This window comes from Stegostoma tigrinum, chromosome 13 (assembly GCF_030684315.1).
Source record: "Stegostoma tigrinum isolate sSteTig4 chromosome 13, sSteTig4.hap1, whole genome shotgun sequence".
NCBI lineage: Eukaryota > Metazoa > Chordata > Chondrichthyes > Orectolobiformes > Stegostomatidae > Stegostoma > Stegostoma tigrinum.
Genome location: NC_081366.1, coordinates 11,640,353 through 11,661,055, shown reverse-complemented (window position 1 = coordinate 11,661,055; position 20,703 = coordinate 11,640,353). Strand labels below are relative to the sequence as shown.

At 39.4% G+C, this 20,703-nt stretch overlaps 1 protein-coding gene across 5 annotated transcripts in view; it reads left to right on the top strand.

Annotated features, from left to right (window-relative positions):
* The window catches only part of LOC125458256 (E3 ubiquitin-protein ligase RNF130), a 137,740-nt gene that overhangs the window by 87,506 nt on the left and 29,531 nt on the right, over positions 1 to 20,703 (top strand). For all 5 annotated transcript variants that reach the window (XM_048543376.2, XM_048543374.2, XM_048543373.2 and 2 more), the window contains exons 4-6: positions 705 to 787; positions 12,397 to 12,499; positions 13,799 to 14,003. In XM_048543376.2, the coding sequence (XP_048399333.1) occupies positions 705 to 787; positions 12,397 to 12,499; positions 13,799 to 14,003 (391 nt within the window). The remainder of the gene's footprint in view (positions 1 to 704; positions 788 to 12,396; positions 12,500 to 13,798; positions 14,004 to 20,703) is intronic.

Genomic DNA, 20,703 nt, shown 5'->3' with positions numbered 1-20,703 from the left:
TAGCAACTTATAAAACTTTTAACCTTTTTATAAAAATACACGTGACAATAAGTTGCTATTCTATTCTATTTTATTCCAATCTCTCTCTGCAACCAAGAATAGGAACAGTTGAAATGATGGAGTTTAATTCTGTTTGTAGTAAACTATTATTCATTTAAACTACTTTTCTTTCTTTGCTTCCTCATTACTTTGCCTTTCTCTTAATCTAATATTTATTTCTTTATTTAATTTCTCTTCCAGTATCTGAATTAACTACTCCACTCAAATTCCTTTTGTTCCTTTGTTTGGCTATCAAGCTTCAATCTCATTGGTTAAGGAGATAGACTGCTCTGTAATCTGTCAAAGTCCAGCCGCTCTGTTGTCTTTCTGTGCTACTGAACTGTACACCGATACAAGTACGCAAATAATTGTAACTGGTACAATGGACAATTGCAGCTTCTGTAATCTCGGTGCATCCACAATCTAGGGAATTGTGATCTAACATATTCCTTTCTCGTAGGTGGTGACATAAATTGTGATTTCAATATTTGAAAGATTTTGCATTCAATATTGGAATTATTAATGTACTTCATCCTTCTGTACCAATGTGTAATTTAAGTAGTATCTGATACGAGCAATTTTGATCAGGACTTTTAAAAGAAAAAGCGAAAGCTTATTAACTGCAAGTAATTATTAACTCAGTTGTACATTTTTGTCTTTTTCAGGAAACTGACCCAGAGTTTGACCACTGTGCAGTCTGCATAGAGGGATACAAATCTAAAGATGTGGTCAGGATTCTGCCATGCAAGTAAGCTCTTCAATATGTGTGATAACAGTTGCCACTTCATGGTGTACTTTTTGCAGGAGAGGATTATGTTGTCTCTCTGTTGTAATATTATTTTAAAACAGCAATTATGTGCCTGTTGAACAAAAACTATTCCAAAATTCTTCGCATAAGTGATGAATAAAGAAATAATAAAAAGAAGTAATGTAATTCCCAAGGGAAGTAGTTATAGATGTGCATTTTAAAGGTGACAAGATAGAAATTTTAAAAGGATAGCTACAGAATGCAAGATTAAGGTAGCTGACACAACTGAAGGAAAGGGAGGTTATGCAAGACTGGAATTGATTAGAATACTCTGTCATTGGAGAGAATGCAAGGAAGAGATTCAAAAATAAAGCCAGTAATGTGTGTTTTCATAATCGGGAGAGGAGGACGGGTTGTCACCCTGTTTTGGACAAAATAAGGCTGAGTGATGACCTAATAGAGGTATTTAAAAAAACTCAGCATTGCTATGCAAAGAATCCTGTGTCAACATTAAAGAATTATAAGTGAAAGAAAATAACTCATCAACTCCTATGCTCCAGCCTGGTGATATCAAACTGCTTCCCTGATTATTTTTTTTTTTCTCCACCCTTCGTTTCTATGTCTTGTCTGTCTTTGTTTGGGTGTTATTGAAGGGGAGAGTTTAGGAAGGGGTAGACTTTAAGTTATAACATTAAATTAGCAATTCCAAGTTAAAGATAATTCGCCTTGTGAAGTACAGCATTTTAACCCAGGTTTGTCAGTCAGGTAAATTGGGGAATTCAGATAGTTTGACTAAATTTTTTCACATTTGTGACGATGCTGGGAATAGATGGGCTTGATACCCTGCACAGTATCCCATGAGTCATGGTCGTTGTTCAGTGGTTGAAGAGAATTGTACAGCTGTATTTGAGGAAAAGAACAAAGAAAATTACAGCACAGGAACAGGCCCTTTGGCCCTCCAAGCTTGCACCAGTCAAGATCCTCTGTCTAAACCTGTCACCTATTTTCTAAGGGTCTGTATCCCTTTGCTCCCTGCCCGTCCATGTACCTGTCCACATACATCTTAAAAGACACAATCGTGTCTGCATCTACCACCTCCGCTGGCAATGCGTTCCAGGTACCCACCACCCTCTGCGTAAAGAACTTTCCAAGCATATCTCCCATAAACTCAAGATATGAGGGAGCAATGAATAGGTCGCCCCAGTGGTAAGTTTAATTGAGGAAAGGTAGCTGGAAAGTTTGAGTGGAGCATACACACCAGGAGAGTGAAATTAAAATCAGGTGGAGGCAGAGAGAATTACAGGGTTTCATTTTGAAGCTTTTTCTTTAGAATTCAATGCAATTTCTACTGAACTTGGATCTGCACCTTTCAGCCTTTAAAATGATACCTGATCATGGAATGGCTGTAATAATCAGCTAAAAACACAAATTGTCGTAATTTTCCTTTAGGTTTGGGTAGGATAATGCATTATTAAGATACTCTGGAGGCAACCTTGAGTCTGAATTTAGCCAAACTGTATTTGAATTTAGACTTTGGAATGTGACTTGAGTTCTGGAAACAGGAATCATTTCATTTGCCTCCTGACCTTCACTTGTACTAAATCATTCAAAGCAAGTTTGACGTGGGAATAGGGGACAAAATTGTATGAAAGCTGACAAGTTCACTAGAAGATAATTCAGTAAGATGATTGAACAAACTTGCTGTAGTCTTTACACTTGTACGTTTTGAATGTCATCATAAAATTGTAAGAGGATAGCTGAAACTCTTGCTGTACCTGAAATTTTATTTTGTAACTTGCAGGAGAGTTCACCAGGGTCTGACCTAGAGGATGGGCAGATCTTATAAACAAGGAGCATGGCACTGACTGACTGCTATTAAGCGTTTTAGGGAAAATGTCTTGTTACATCACTGTTTCTTTTTTAATTGTTGTTTAAAGGTGTTATGACTCTGGCTTATGATAAAACCAAGCAAGTCGGATCCCAGAATGAGACCTGGCTTCAAAGATCATATGTTTAATTTTTAAAGTTGGCTATTATGATGGTTAATTACTGAAATAATTTATTGTAGGACTGCAGATGCTCTTTATTACTCAAAAAAAACAAAGATATAATTGTAACCCAAATAGCAAATCAAAATTTCACCCCTCGATTCCCAGCACCACCCTTTTTACAGATACTTAATCTCACAAATATTGTTCCTATTTAAACTCTTTAATTCTTTCTTAATTGTCCCTTTCTTGCTTCCTTTTCTTGGACTGCTCAGACGATTTTACTGTACGATTCCTTTACCATTCTGATGGCAAGAACCTTTGATTTTGTTCACTTAAACCATTTCTAACAATGTAAACACTTCTAAACAAACTTTTTTTTGGAAACTTCACACAATAAAATATTTGGCTAGGATGTCTGTTTGGCTTGAACTAAAAACATGGTTCTCTTTGTAGGTAGAACCTGTTCCCCCTTCTAAACAACCTCTAATTCTTTTGAACTAAAATCAAAAGCTAAATTAATGCTGCATAGTCTGCTATAAACATAGCAACATAAACATTGCCTCCATTAACACCACAGGCATTTGACATCTTGGAAAGGATGTATTTCGGTCACTCTTCCAAAACACTTATATTCGTTCAAGGGCACAAGAACAAGAGTAAGTCATATTCAGCCCTTCAAGCCTGCCTCACCATGCGAGATCATGGCTGATCATGTCAATGCTACTTTCATGCACTATCTTCATATCCCTTAAGTTTCTGGAAATTAATTGCACTAGCAATTTCTGTCTTTAACATGCTCAATAATTGAGCTTCTACAGCCCTCCAGGGTGGAGAATTGAACTGATTCATCACCTTCTGGGTAAAAAAAAATCATCTTTATATGAGTCTCAGGGTAAGATGTCAAAAATTTATATTATCTGGATCTAGAATCACTAGCCAGCAGAAACAACCTGTTGATATCTCTAGCCCTAATCATAAAACAGAAAACAATATAGTACAGGAACAGGCCCTTCAACCCAATGATATTGTGCTGAACATGATGTGAAATTAAGCTGATCCCTTCTGCCTGCCCTTGGTCCATATCCCTCCAATCCTTGCATAGTCATGTGCTTATCTAAAAGTTTTCAAATGCCCCTATCATATCTCCCTCCTCCTCCACCCCGGCAGTGTTCCAGACTCCTACCACTCTGTGTAAAAAGGAAAATGGCCCCTCACATCATCTTTGAACATTTGCCCCCTCACCTTAAATGCATGCCCTCTAGTTTTAGACATTTAAATTCTGGGAAAAAGATTTTGACTATCAACCCTAGGTATGCATCTCATAAATTTTATAGACTTCTCTCCAGTCTCCCTCCACTGCTCCACGGAAATCAACTCAGTTTTTCTAGCCTGTCCTTACAGCGCATCCAGGCAGCATCCTAGTAAATCATTTCTCATTCTTCAATGCCGTAGGGAATTCAGAATAAGTTTCCTTAATCCCTCCTCACAAGACAAAACAACTGTCTCTACAAGTGCCTCAGGGATTAATCAGACTTTCTGGCCTTTTTTTTTAAATTGCTTTCCCAGAACTGACCAAAATCTCTCTGCCTCTGTTTTAAAATCCAAATCCCAGATGATGTATAAATTATATAATTGCCTTTGTGATAAATTTGTACCTTTTTTTAAAATGAAGGATTTGACTCCTAATCAACAATTCTTTAAAAAGAAATACATATTCATAGATACGACATGGTCACATTAACCTTTCCCTTGCTATTTACTGCGCAATTTTTTAATATTTAGCATAGTTACTTCAGTGAGCTTCAAAAGTAACCAAAGTAAGGAATTAGATCTCGAGGTATTTAAATGTCACCCTTTTAACTCTAGGCTTGTATTTCAGAAGTGTGGAACTGATGGTTTGGTGAGATGTAGCCTTATCTAGGATGAATTTAATTTTGGGTGTCAGATGAAATATTAACCTTCGTAGTGATGCAGTGCAGAATCATAGCAGGATGTATGAGCACAGGTTGGTTTGTATTTCCTTGAGTTTGGAAAGTTGAAGAATGATCTGATTGAAATGCTTATAATGATTAAAGAATTTTGTAAAATTGATAGAAACAATTTCCTCTGGTAAGAAACTAGAGTCAAGAGCATTGTGGACATAATCATCAAATTAGAGCCAGGCTACTTAACTGAAGTCAGGAAGCAACACCTCTTACGAATGGTCATGAAAGTCTGAAACACCTCCCTTAATTAGACTCTAGAATTTGGGACCCCATTGTATTTTTCCGGCACCGAATTTGCTATGATTTTTTAAATAATATTATTGAGAGAGACAGAGCAATGGCAGGTTAATAAAGTTGAGGTACATGTCTGCAATAATTGCATTGTGGAACAGACACAAGGATCTAAACGGCTGTTTCCTGTTCTTTAAATAAAGCAGTGAGTGAAGTTTCAGCTGAATCTGTGGATTTGACTTCGGGGTACAGCTGTTTCATTTGAGAGCCTAAATAAAAGTGTTGAGTATATTTGCAGAGTATGCTCTTATTTTGAGACTTAAATTGCGCAGCTATGTCCTGATTCTAGCTGTTTAAGGTCTGCCAAGATAATGATTGGAAAATTAAACTGGAAAGCAACAGAACCAGGGGAGGGCATTTTTCAGCTTTAAGTCATTCTATACTTGTTAAAATGCTAAATGGCTAAATCCACAGTGCAGTTTATTTTATTGTTGCCAATGTTTTACATAAGTCTGCCCAAAAAGAAATAAATTCAAGAAATCCAATTTTAAAAATAATCAATATTGAAGTTGTTTTTGTTTCCTTCTGGGAATGAATGTGTTTAAGTGTATTTTAGCATCCTGTATTTTAGCAATTCAACCAGAATAATGAGCTTTTTATCAAAGCTTTATTGCATTTGAATCATTCAGTTGCATTTACGTGTTATTGATGGGAGTGACCTCATTCAGAGCACATCTCTACCCAGTATCATAATACAGAAATTGACATCCAGTGGAACTGAAAATTTGCTATCAATTTTGATGGGTTGAAACTGACAATAAGAAAATAATTTACTAAACCTTTATTCGACATCCTTTATCAAGATCTTCCTGATCAGAAGTTGAATGATCACATAAGTGTCAAATGTTGCATATGGCATTAATTATGTCACCGTAAAAGGTTGTTGCAAATTGTATTTTCTCATAACATTGCTCTCCACATTATTCATCCTAGTGTTAAACAAAACAACATAATCAATCACCCAAAAGGCAAAATAAGGAAGGTAACAGGAAAAGCATCAAGTCTGCCCCTTCAGATTCAGTCCTTGTGCATAAATCATATTCATTGCCACTTTGCTCACCCATTTGCAATCCCAGTGGACAATGGCTTATTGTTATGCTCTTGATTTGTATTGAGATCTGTATTGGGACCACTGTTGTTTGTGATACACACATAAATGATCTGGTGTAAGGTACAGATGGTCTGATTAGCAAGTTTGCAGATTACACTAAAATTGGTGGAGTAGCAGATACTGAAGGGGACTGTCGGGGAATGCAGCAGAATATAAATAGATTGGAGAGTTGGGTGGAGAAATGGCAGATAGACTTCAATCCAAGAAAATGCAAGGTGATGCATTTTGGAAGATTCAATTCAAGGGCGAACTATATGGTAAATGGAAAAGCCCTGGGGAAAATTGATGCACAGAGAGATCTGGTTGTTCAGGTCCATTGTACCCTGAAGGTGGCAACGCAGGTTGATAGAATGGTCAAGAAGGCATATGGCATGCTTTCATTCATCAGATGGGGTATTGAGTACAAGAGTTGGCAGATCACGTTACAGGACTTTGGTTCGGCCACATTTGGAATGCTGCGTGCGGTTCTGGTCGCCACATTAACAAAAGGATTTGGGTGCGGAGGAGGTTCATCAGGATGTTGCCTGATATGGAGGGCGCTAGCTATGAAGAGAGGTTGAGAAGATTATGATTCCTTACATTAGAAGGATGGAGGTTGAGGGGGGACCTGATTGAGGTCTACAAAATCACGAGAGGTATAGATAGGGTGGATAGCAAAAGCTTTTTCCCAGTAGGGGACTCAATTACTAGGGGTCACGATTTTCAAGCTGAGGGAGAAAAGTTTAAGGGAGATATGCGTGGAAAGTTCATCACGCAGAGGGTGGTGGGTGCCTGGAACACGTTGCCAGCGGAGGTGGTAGAGGTGGGCATGATCGTGTCTTTTAAGATATATCTAGACAGATACATTAATGAGCAGGGAGCAGAGGGATACTAATCCTTGGAAAATAGGCTAACAAAGCGTGGAGCTGGATGAACACAGCAGGCCAAGCAGCATCTCAGGAGCGCAAAAGCTGACGTTTCGGGCCGAGACCCTTTGAAGGGTCTCGGCCCGAAACGTCAGCTTTTGCGCTCCTGAGATGCTGCTTGGCCTGCTGTGTTCATCCAGCTCCACGCTTTGTTATCTTGGATTCTCCAACATCTGCAGTTCCCGTTATCACTTGGAAAATAGGCGACAGGTTTAGATAAAGGATCTGGATCGGCGCAGGCTTGGAGTGCCAAAGGTCTGTTCCTGTACTGTAATTTTCTTTGTTCTTTGTCTTGAACACAATGACAGCACGTGCAGCTCACATGCCACTGTAAAGTCTTCCTCTAAAGCAACTGGGGACTTGCATCAAAGTTACATGAGCTGTTCCACAGGCTAAATTAAACAATATCAGCCAACATCCCAGATTGGTCCAACAGAATATTGATAAGTTGTCGCTCCCTGTGTTGTAGGTACACCTACAGTACTGTTAAGGAAGTACTTGGTTTTTGACCATGCAGTGGTGGACGAACAGCAAGTCCCAAGTTCAGAATGTTGTGTGACTTGAAGGAGAGGTGGCAAGTGGCCACCTCTCCTTCAAGTCATACAACATTGCTGTCCTTGTCCTTTTAGGTGGTAGTGGTCACTGGTCTGGAAGGAAATATCAAAGAAATCTCCTAGTATTCATTTTATAGAGGGTACTGCCACCACAGTGGTCTACTAGTGGAAGCAATGAATGATTACTGTGGTAAATGGGTGCTAATTGAATGTGGTGTTTTGTCATGTATGAATTGACCTGCTTTGGTGGTGTGGAGCTGGAATCATTCAGACAAGTGGGAGTATGTTATCACACTCCTGACTTATGCCTTTGTAGCTGATTTAACAGGCTTTGGGGAGTAATCTTGAGATTCTTAACATGAACTTCGGACTCTAAATCTCATGGCAACAGATCATTACCACCTACTGCCCTTGCTTGTTTGTTAAGTCATTAATCCCTCATGTTGAACACCATCTGGTGGAAATGCTGACGGTACCATGGGCTTTATATCATCTTACCCAGAGTACATTCTGTGTTTAACACCAAATATGCCATGATAACTGAGCTGGCTTAACTCTGAAGGATATAATTACCAGTCTGGGCTTGCAGCAGATAGTGAGTAAAGAGTACAAGGTAAAACCTACTTCACTTGTTCCTCTCAAATCTAAATTTTGCAGATCCACCTAACACGACAGTCAGTGATCTACATATTTTATGTCCCATATATTCCACATCTCAAAGGCAAACGTTGACAAGGATATCTAGCAACAGGGCATCTGCACCATGCCAATCTTCTACAAACTACAGCACTGACCATCAAATAACAAAGGCCACTGCAAGTGAATAAAATTGGCAGCATGCAGAGCATTTCACATCGCCACACCTATGTTGCAGTGTGATGTAGACTGTGTCAGCAACACGAGAGTGCTTGAGACAATTCCTCTGCCATATCTTCCAAATGTGGAACTGGCTTCAAGAATATACTAGCCTTTGTTCCCCTCTTGAATATAAATATATATATTTATTTGTTTTGATTTGATTTATTATTGTCACACATGTACCTAGGTACAGTGAAAAGTTGTTTTGCATGCAGTACAGGCAGGTCATACCATTCAAAGATCATAGCGTGACCGAACAGAGTGAGCAATACAAAGTTATGGCTTCAAAGAAGGTGCAGAAAAAGCAATATTAAATTTAAAATTTGAGAGATCCATTCGGAAGTCTAATAACAGTGAGGAAGAAGCTGTTCTTGAACCTGTTGATATAGTTGTTTAAGATTTTGTATCATTTGCCTGACAGAAGAGGTTGGAAGAGATTATAACCATGGTAGGTGGGGTCTTTGAAGTTGGCTGCCTTTCTGAGGCAGCGAGAAGCAGAGGTGGCATCACTGGAATGAAGGTTGGCTCACATGGTAGACTGGGCTGTGTTCATGATCTTCTGTAATTTCTTACCATCCTGGAAAGATCAATTGCTATACCAAGCCCTGATGCATCCAGATAGAATGCTTTCTGTGGTGCATCTGTAATGGTTGGTGAGAGTCCTTATGGATATGCTGAATTTCCTTAGCCTTCTGAGGAGGAAGAGGCATTGTTGTCTCTTCTTCACTGTAACATCAACGGGGGTGATCCAGGACAAATCGTTGTTGATTATCACTCCTAGGACCTTGGCGATCTCGACCATCTCCACCACACTTGTGTTGATGTAGGCAGGGGCACGGGCATGTCCGCCTCCTTGCTTCCTGAAGTCAATGATCAGCTCTTTAATTTTGCTAATGTTGACGCAGAGATTGTTAAGTTTACAGCGTGCCACCAAGCACTCTACCTTGTCATTTTTTGATATCCAGCCTGCGATGGTGGTGTCATCAGTGAACCTGTAGATGGAGTTCGGTCAAAATTTGGCCACACAGGCAAGGTCTTCACAGTTTGCAGATTGCCACAACCATATGCTGCAAGGTCTTGCTTTCTCAATTCTTTGTGGCCAGTGTTCCAGAGGAGAAGAAATCAAATGTTTCAAGGGCACTCTGAAGCTTTTCTAAAACTGCAGCAGCATGACATGAATGACTAGGAGGATTTTGCTAGGAGCCATTCAAAATGGCAACAACTTTTCCATCATGCTTCAAGTCCAAACTGCATAATGACGATGCAGAGCGGTAGTGCAGAAGAAAAGGAAACAAATCCTGCCCTGGGATCTCAGTATCTCATCGAACTTTCTGTCCTATGTGTTCTAGATCTGTGGGTTGAGAATCAGCTTGTTTAGTCACATGAAGATCTATAGCAGACACTGTAGACATGGTCTACAAATTGTGGGACAGCCAACAAAAATAATCAGATTGAAAGTGATCACTGTGCAATTTTAATGCACATTGAGGCCTGTTGGCAAACTGAGTGCTTCTCCCTGCAATCCTGCTCCCCACCAGGCCCTCCGCAAAAAAAAAACAACCACCAACTTTATCTTGTGTGACACTACTATTTTGTGAAACGGCCTAGATTCAGATCAGACCTAATCATTCAAAACAATACGTCATTTAGGAACTGTAGGCCATCAGTAGCAACAAAATTGTATTCCATCATGATTTGTAACCTTGTGGTCCTTATTTCCCACACTTTGAACCGAGATGATGCTCTGGCTTCTTGGTAAACGATGACAAAATGTAGATGAGAATAACAGGAGCAGCCAAAAGGGTATCTAAAAATGAAATGCCAGTTTAGTGAAGTTACATCTGGTTTCATGTGTGCTAAACTTTGAAAATGGATTCTATAGTCTGAGCCAAGCATTTCCCCCATAGTTTATGGATCAGATTAAAGCTCTGCAACCCCCACTCATCCATTTGTGAATGATGGACAATTAAACAGATGACAGGAGGAGAAGGCTCCACAATTTATCTCCAGCCTGAAAAATGACAGAGTTGAGACCATGAATGCAAAAGACAGAATATTACAAATCTGAAGGTGACTGCCAAATTTACAATCTTGTTAGGAATCAGTAACTTTTATTTTTAAAGTAGACAAAATATGCATCCAGGGGACTTGCAAAGAGAGTAAAACCATGAGATTCTACAGTTTTGAGCAAACCAAAGTAAACTTTGCTCTACAAGATTAGAACAGTAATATATTCTATAATACATGTACAACTTATTTCTGTTGCACATTAGCAACTCACAAATATGGATGTTAGAATGAGATTGAATACCCCAAACCACATTTCAAATAGTAAATGTGATCAAGCTGGATTCCACTAATTTCACAACAGATGCCCTGCAGTGGCTCAACAAATCTCATGAAATTTCGCAATAGATTACAATTCTTCATGTATACAGTTCTGACCTTAACTCCAGCTCTTCGTTGACACCTGGCTTCACCAGGCTGAATTGCCTCTGGATCTTTGCCTGAGCTCTTTCCTTGCACAGTTGCACTCAGCAAGTGTGGTATGTAGGCTTTTGAAACCTCCACTGCCTCAGTTGCAGTGATGTATCAATATGCTCAAGCTTCTTCTGAGTTCCTCATGGCTTCCTCCAACATTCTCTGCCCCCCAGGAATTTTTGAGTCCTGGCTCCACCATTTGAATGAAGAACAAGAGTAGGTCACTCAGCCCTACAAGCCTGCTTTGCCATTCAATAAAACTATGTCTGATCCGATTTTATCCTCAGCTCTATATTCTTGCAACAGTTAACTGTTTATTCATTCCTGAGTTCTAGATCTATACAACTGTACTGTCTCTTCACTGTATTTCGTAATGTGCAATGGAATACTTTCCATTTGCCTGTTGAACTTAGTTTTTGTGAAACAGAAACAGCTGAACGTGCAAGACAATACAACCCACCTGATTGGCATCGATCCTCCACTAAGTTTCAAGTTTGCCGTTGGCACATCATGAATGTGTACTAGTTACACAATAGCATTTCAATGACTTTTCAAAGACTTCTTCAATAACACCTTCCAAATCAGTGACCTCAACTGCCTAGAATTATGAAGAGGTGCATGTGAACGCTGCCACCTACAAGATCCCAACTAAATCATGCATTTTCCTAACTTGGAAATGCATTGCTATTCCTTCACTGTTGCAGGGTCTAAGGTCTGGACCACCCCGTTTAACAGCAATGTTGGTGTGCCTACACCAGACGGATTGCAATAGTTCAAGAAAGTTGCACGCCAGTACTTTCTCAAGGCAGTTAGGAATGGGCAATAAAAACTAGCCTTGCCAGTGATGCTTGCACACTGTAAACAAAGTTTTAGAAGTCCTAAACTTCTGTCAAACACAAGACACCATTGCCAAAGTCTAATTTAGGAACACTTCTTGAAAATTCTCTTCAGTTCCTTAGGGAAATTAGTAAACTCAAGCTAATTGCACTAAGTCTAACTATTCAAAATAATATCGGTGTATGCTGCATCTTTGAAGAAATCAGTGAGCAGCCAATTTGCTCCTGGTTTGTCAGTCACTACCTATTATAACCTCTTAACCATCTTGCAGCTTATATTGTGTGTCAGCCGCATTAAGAATTTGCTGTAGATTCAGTCAGCTACAACAGGCAGATTCTGTAAATATATAGCATCTACATTAACAGTTTGTTTTCAGAAGATGTGAAAATTGCTCTGATTTGGAGTCTTTTAAACTTATCTTGCTAAGCATGTTATTCTGAAACCTCCTCAATGTAATAGTCTGTTTACTTAGTTAAAATACTTGTTCATTCATATTGCTGATTGAGCTTTAGAATGGAGCAAAGCAGCTATATAATACATTGTAGCATTTACTGTCATGTGTCTTTCAAAACTAATCATGTTTTGTCTTGTTTCAGGCATGTCTTCCATAAACATTGTGTTGATCCCTGGTTGAATGAACATTATACTTGCCCCATCTGCAAACAAAACATCCTGAAAGCCCTTGGATTGCTGTTAGGGGTAAATACAAGTTTTATTAATCTGTTTATCCTGTTACTGTCTATTCGAATTTACAGAAAAATGAAATGAGATTCCTCTAGAGCATAGGCTATGTTAGATGTCCTTTCCAGGTCTCATTAATAATGTAGCAGCGAGAGAGCAGGTATAGTTTTAAAAAATAAAAATAGATTTTAGTTATTCTTAAATCTTTCATCCAATTCAGCTAGGTTATACTAGCATGCTGAAGATGGTAATTTTGCATTCTCTCATTAAGATATTTATTTCAGTAATTTTATTGAGAAATTTTATATCACAGTTCCATAAATGCCCTGTTGAAATCTGACTTCTGACTTTTGTTGTCACATTGCTGTGCCAGCTAAAGTTGCCTGAAGGATTGAAAGCCAAATATGTGCTTGCAGATGAAAGAAAAAATCCATACCAGCAATCATCTTCAAATTGTGTGGTTAGCATGTAATGGAACAGGTCGCCATAAACTGTGCTAAAGTTGAAAGCTTGGTAGCCTAACTTCACAACAAAGGATGTGCGAGTTTTAAAGGGACAGTAATTTCCTCAAATGAGATTGAGACAGAGCTGGAGTGGGGGGTGGGGGGGGGTGGAGACTAGTTTATATAAAATAAGAAAATATCTTATTTGTAAATACTTGATTCTGGAATTGACATGTTTTAGAGGTATGACTTTTTTCATTTTGGCGCTTCAAGTGTTAAATGTAATATAAATGAAAGCATCTGAAGAAAATGCAAATATAAGCAGACCTTTAATTATCCTTTAATCTACATGTACCAATGTCTGATGAGGTCAAAGTTAGAAGGGAGAAAAATTACATAATAGTTGTCTTTTCTTGAACTTTTGGTCGGGACAGAAGATCTCCAATTAATTCAAAAAGATACTCTGATCATTTATGCTATTTACCAATCAAGGCAGCTAAAAGCACTTTTGTAAATATGGAAGCCCCTTTATAGGGAAATAAGGAATCATGGTGTTTGGAGAAAATTGTGATAAAAGGTAATTAGATTATACTTGTGTTTGGAACATCCCAAATATGCCATTGTTGTGGAAATGTCCCTTTCTTTAATTTTATCTGTGTGTGTGTGTTTTGTACATGGAAGCAGACAGAGGTAATTAAAACTATGGTCTTGTGTAATTTGTAGCTCAGAGTGAAGGAAACCAGCGCCTTCAAACCAATACTGGCTGGAGGCTTAAGTCAGGATTATGTCCACATCTTAGATTAAAATATGTTTAAAACATTTTCCTTGATGTGCTTGTCAATTGTTAAATGAACAGTTATTTGGTACCTTGCAGCCAGATGTACGCTGTGCAGAGAATTCAGCGCTTGATATGGAGAGATCAGTCAGAGAATCACCCTCCAATCAGAGATCCATGCCTATTGATGTGACGGGTAATGGTTCCATCAGTCTCGAACCACTCCGTTTTCTGGGAAGTTCACCGTTGAGCCAGGAAGAAGAATCCATGCCACAATCCAGAGAAATGAACGTCACTGTAACCAGTAAGGTTTTCAGTAATCAATAACAAAAGGAGAAGTGCCTGACAAAGGACACAAAGTATTAAGCAGTGGTGTTGTTCTTCCCTCATGAAGGAGAAGCCAATTCATTGGTGTTGCCACTAATGGAATTTTTATGCTTGTTTATTTGAAAAGAAGGGTGATACAAGAATATCTGGGAATAATATTCCAACAAGTGATATAGTGAGATATTCCATTTCTGTCACATTGAACATTTAATACTTTTTGGTCCAATGACATTTTTTAAAAAATGCCCAGCAAAATTAATATTTTTGCCGCCTGATGCATTCGACTATACCATTATACCTAACAAAAAGGAAGGCTGACCCAACCATTTGATTATCTCTGATCTGAGATCATATGATCTGACAATGCTGTTGTATTTAAAAATGATGGGTTTAAGGGCACGTGTGGTGTAGTGGTAGTATCCCTACTTCTAGGCCAGGACACCTGGGTTCAAGTCTCACTTCTGGGGTTGTGTAGTAACATCTCTGAACTGGTCGATCGAAATATGAAATGCAGAGTTGTCTTGAATTTGCTGCCACCATGTGGCAAAAAAAAATTTTTCCAACACAGTGAATAGTTTGGCTTTGCCATGTTCCACATAAAGTTGCATCTATTTGAATGTTCTTTTCTCCTTCTCTTCTCACACCTTGCCCAAAAGGTCTTTATTCAGTTTCATGAGAGTTTAAAGAAAACTTAAGGTGCATTTTAAACAAGAAAAACACTTGCTCATTGTTATATTTGAAGATTTCCATAGAGTTAGAATAATGCTGAACTAGTGTGTAGGGCTCGTATGCAAAGTTTGCCTTGAAGTATTCGTCTTCATCGGACTAGGATCTGTTGATTTGATCATTGTGAAATGCTTTTGTATGTTTTATATCAATAATTGAAATAAGCTGTTATACTGTTGACATGCGCTTACTAAGCTTCTTGCTGCACTGCTGGTTCAGTGACCTGCTCACTGCTCTAACAAACTTACTAATTTTGTGCAACATCTTTTTTGCCTCTAATCAACCTGCAAAACTGCTGTGAAATTTCGTGCAGGGTCAACCTGTGTGAAATAACAGTATGCTGAATGGAAATTTCTGAGAGGTTCTAAAGTAAATGAATGACTGGATCTTCCAAGTTTCAAGTATTTTGTCTGTACAATGCTTGATAGTGTTTGTTGTCGTAATATTACAGACATAGAGGACACGTCTGAGGTAATTGATAAAACAACCCCAAAGAAATGAAAATTTCTGTTTATTTATGCCATGCCTTATTATGATCTGGATTGCACTGACTGAATAGACGATGGAAACTGATTCTATAATAACTTTCAAAAGTGAATTGGATAAATACTGAAAAGGCAAAATAAAATTATAGTGCTATACAGAGAGAGCAAAGAGAGTAGGACTAATTGGATAGCATTCGAATAGCTGGCACAGGCATGATGGACTGAATGGTTCCTCTGGTACTTAATGGTATGCAAAACCTTTTTTGCAAAAATGTGCATGTATAAAAGAGGCTTTTTTACAAAGCAGTTTCAATAAAGGGTCAGGTTTTATTTATGCACTGAAATTATCTTGTTCTAGCCTTCATGGTTGTGTACCGTATGCCTGGTTTAGATATTTTTATAAGTAGCTTTATTGTCTCCAGATGTTTTTGGTCCAGTGCTTTACTTTTGCAATCATTTTTGCTTCTTCATTTTGTTTCTTTCTTTACAATTTATTGCTATAAATAACCAGGCCTTACAGGAGGAAGAGATTGACCTCTAACTGAGACAAGAGGCAGGATTTTGTTTCTGGGACACTTCTCTGACCAATATTAAAATATTGATTCTGATACCCCAGTATGTCAGAAACAATATTTCAAAGTCAATTTTTATGAGAAAGACTAGTTAGTGACAAAGTGGATGCTCGCTGTTCGGTATGGGATAACAGACAGGCTCTAAAAGCTGAAGGGCTTTCCAGAACTGAAGGCATTGCAGCCTCTCATTTCAGGTTATGCAGAGAGAGAGAGAGAGGTGCTGTCCATTTTGAGATGTCCTGTCAGCAGTTTCAAAGTACTGGAATTAAAGAGCAGCAAAAGCTTCACCACCATTTGTGGGGAGGAAATCTCTCATGGCCAAATATGGGGAACATATGCACGTGCCCATAACATTGTCCTAAACATCCTCAAAGCTCCTGCTCTACTGCTGGAAAGCACCTCAAGATGTGGCATGCTTCTGCCTCAGTTGACCCTTCCAGTTGCAGTCACCCTTTTTTAATTGACCTAACAATCTACTTGTGGCTAGGTAGACGTTCTAATCTAATCCACTCCCAGGAAAGTAGCTGAAATTTGGGGCCCTAATAAAAAGAACTGATATTCTGACCATCAGAAAACTTTATATCTTCTGATCTCCATATAATAGATAAAAACCTTGTTCCAGATCTTTCATAGCTGTGAATGTATTGTACATGACTTCTGGTCATTTTCTTTTCCATAATAACTTGAAATTTTATAGCTTATCTCTGGGTGATTCTGCTTGTTGTAAAAGCATATCAAGATAATTCTTTTCCTTTGACAGTCCCTCATCAAGTAAGCAAGTTATCGGCGGCCAAAAGTAGAATTCTTACCTGCTGAGTTTTAACTTTTAAAAGTCCATTTAACTGATTAATGTTTCAGAAGAAACTTTAATCTCAGGCATAGAAGGAAAATAACTGGCTTTGTTTTGCAAAAGTAGACTCATGGTCTACATCTTGAAATCTTTTGAACATCTTCTGTAAAATTTGACTTCACAAACCAACAAGTGTAACCTTTATTTTTGTATTTGCATTTTCAGCGTAGTTTGTGAGACCTGTTTATGTAAGAGTAAATCTATATGATCTACTTATTTCAAAAGTTAAACTGACGTATCCATCTTGAGGAAACAATAAGTTTTACAGCATTGAATTTTAATTACAATTCTACTGCCGAGCATCTAACATAAAAACACATGAAAACTTTTATGTTGTGGTTAGAGTGGCGAATGGAAGATTGGATTGCTTATAAATCATGCATATTGATAAAAGCTTCCACAAGTACCAGAATGACACAAGTTATGTCTGTACCCGAATAAATATTTTTATTATGAGTTAGAGGGAGAGAATGTAAGAGGTGAGTATTATGTCCTGGTCTAAAGGTACCACCATCAACCTCCTCAGCTGTTTTAGCGATTCATATGATTTTTAGCATGTTGCGAAGTAAATTGAGACACTGTTGTATCAAGATACCTTCTGTCAAACTTCATTTGTGTTCTAAATATTTTGGCTGCACAAAAAGAAAACCAGCAATGCAGCTAGAATATTAGAAACTGAGAAATGTGGTTGTTTGTAAAGTACATGTATGCACTGCCAGTGAATAAATTTAGTTTTCTAATTTTAATAATGTGCCACCATTTAACAACTTTTTGAACACTTGGTTCTCGATGTAGCTTCTTTAAAAATTTTGCTGATCGATGAAGAGCTGCCTTTTTTACTATTCTTTGATAGGATGAGGATATATCTGCCTAGGCCAGCATCTATTGCCCTGATTGACCTCAAGAAGGTGGTGATGAGCTGCTTTCTTGAACGACTGAAGTTCATGCTGAGGAAGTAAGTTCCAGGATTTTGACCCACTACAATGAAGAAATGGTGATTATAGTTTCAGGTCAGACAATTTGTGGCTTGGTGGAGACCTTGCATATCCTGGTGTGACCATGAATGTGCTGCCCCTTCTAAGTGGTGGAGGTCGCCGTTTTGGAAGATGCTGTCAAAGGACCCGTTGTGAGTTTTTTTTTAATAGTGCATCTGTAGATGGTACATACTGCTACTGTTCATCGGTGGTGAGAGGAGTGAATGTTGAAGGTATTGGCTGTACTTCTAATCAAAGGGGAGCCGCTGGCCTCATGGTATTATCACTGGACTGTTAATCCAGAGACTCCTAATGTTCTGGGGACCCAGGTTCGAATCCCGCCACGGCAGATGGTAGAATTTGAATGAGATAAATCTGGAATTAAGGGTCTATCGATGGCCGATTGTCGGGGGGAAAAACCCATGTGGTTCACTAATGTCCTTGTTAGGGAATGAAACTGCTATCCTTACCTGGTCTGACCTGGCCTACATGTGACTCTGGATCCACAGCAACGTGGTGGACTCTGAACTGCCCTTTGGGCAATAAGTGCTGCCAACGACGCTGTCCTCCTGTGAATAAATAAAGAAAAAAAGGCTGACTGCTTTGACCTTGATGGTGCCAATTGATGAAGGGACCCAAACCAAAACATTGATTTTTCCTGTTCCGCTGACTCTGCCTGACCTGCTGTGTTCCTCCCACTGCACAATGTGTTGACCCTAAATGTCTTGAGGTTGTTGGATCTACACTCATGACATAAATTGGGAAGGTTCTGTCTCATCTCTGACTTGCACTACATAGAACGTTACAGCACAGTGCGGGCCCTTCGGCCCTCGATGTTGTGCCGACCTGTCATACTGATCTCAAGCCCATCTAACCTACGCTATTCCATGTACGTCCATATGCTTATCCAATGACGACTTAAATATACCTAAAGTTGGCAAATCTACTACCGTTGCAGGCAAAGCGTTCCATTCCCTTACTACTCTGAGTAAAGAAACTACCTCTGACATCTGTCTTATATCTTTCACCCCTCAATTTAAAGCTATGTCCCCTCGTGCTCGCCGTCACCATCCTAGGAAATAGGCTCTCCCTATCCACCCTATCTAACCCTCTGATTATTTTATGTTTCAATTAAGTCACCTCTCAACCTTCTTCTCTCTGATGAAAACAGCCTCAAGTCCCTCAGCCTTTCCTCATAAGACTTTCCCTCCATACCAGGCAACATCCTAGTAAATCTCCTCTGCACCCTTTCCAAAGATTCCACATCCTTCTTATAATGCGGTGACCAGAACTGTACGCAATACTCCAAGTGCAGCCGCACCAGAGGTTTGTACAGCCGCAGCATAACCTCTTGCTTCCGGAACTTGATCCCTCTATTAACAAAAGCTAAAACACTGTGTGCCTTCATAACACCCCTGTCAACCTGGGTGGCAACTTTCAAGGATCTGTGTACATGGACACAGAGATCTCTCTGCTCATCTACACTACTAAGAATCTTACCATTATCCCAGTACTTTGCCTTCCGGTTACTCTGACCAAAGTGCATCACCTCACACTTGTCTGCATTAAACTCCATTTGCCACCTCTCAGCCCAGCTCTGCAGCTTATCTATGTCTCTCTGCAACCTACAGCATTCTTCGTCACTATCCACAACTCCACCGACCTTAGTGTTGTCTGCAAATTTACTAACCCAACCTTCTACGCCCTCATCCAGGTTTTTTATAAAAATGACAAACAGCAGTGGACCCAACACTGACCCTTGCGGTACGCCACTAGTAACGGTCTCCAGGATGAACATTTCCCATCAACTACCACCCTCTGTCTTCTTTCAGCAAGCCAATTTCCGATCCAAACTGCTATATCTCCCACAATTCCATTCCTCCGCATTTTGTACAATAGCCTATTGTGGGGAACCTTATCGAACGCCTTGCTGAAATCCATATACACCACATCAACCGGTTTACTCTCATCTACCTGTTTGGTCACCTTCTCAAAGAACTCAAGGTTTGTGAGACAACCTTCCCTTCACAAAACTGCGCGGACTATCCCTAATCAATTTCATCTTTTCTAGATGATTATAAATCCTATCCCTTATAACCTTTTCCAACACTACCAACAACTGAGGTAAGGCTCACTGGTCTATAATTACCAGGGTTGTCTCTACTCCCCTTCTTGAACAGGGGAACCACATTTGCTATCCTCCAGTCGTCTGTCACTATTCCTGTAGACAATGAAGAGTTAAAGATCAATGCCAAAGGCTCGGCAATCTCCTCCCTGGCTTCCCAGAGGATCCTAGGATAAATCCCATCCGGCCCAGGGGACTTATCTATCTTCACCCTCTGTAGGATTTCTAATACCTCTTCCTTGTGAACCTCGATCCCACCTAGTCTAGTAGCCTGTATCTCAGTATTCTCCTCGACAACATTGTCATTTTCTAGAGTGAATACTGTTGAAAAATATTCATTTAGTGCTTCCCCTATCTCCTCTGACTCCACACACAACTTACCACTACTATCCTTGATTGGCCCTAATCTTACTTTCATCATTCTTTTATTCCTTAAATACCTATAGAAAGCCTTAGGGTTTACCCTGATCCTATCCATCAACAACTTCTCATGTCTCCTCCTGGCTCTTCTGAGCTCTCTCTTTAGGTCTTTCCTGGCTACCTCGTAGCCCTCAAGCGCCTTAACTGGGCCCTCACATCTCATCCTAACATAAGCCGCCTTCTTCCTCTTGACCAGAGATTCCACCTCCTTCGTAAACCCACGGCTCCCGCGCTCTACAGCTTCCTCCCTGCCTGACAGGTACATACTTATCTAGGACACACAGGAGTTTTTCCTTGAATAGGCTCCACCTTTCTAATGTGCCCATCCCCTGCAGTTTCCTTCCCCATCCTATGCTCCCTAAATCTTGCCTAATCTCATTGTAATTGCCTTTCCACCAGCTATAACTCTTGCCCAGTGGTATACACCTATCCCTTTCCATCACTGAAGTAAACATAACAGAATTGTGATCGCTATCACCAAAGTGCTCACCCACTTCCAAATGTAACACCTGACCAGGCTCATTA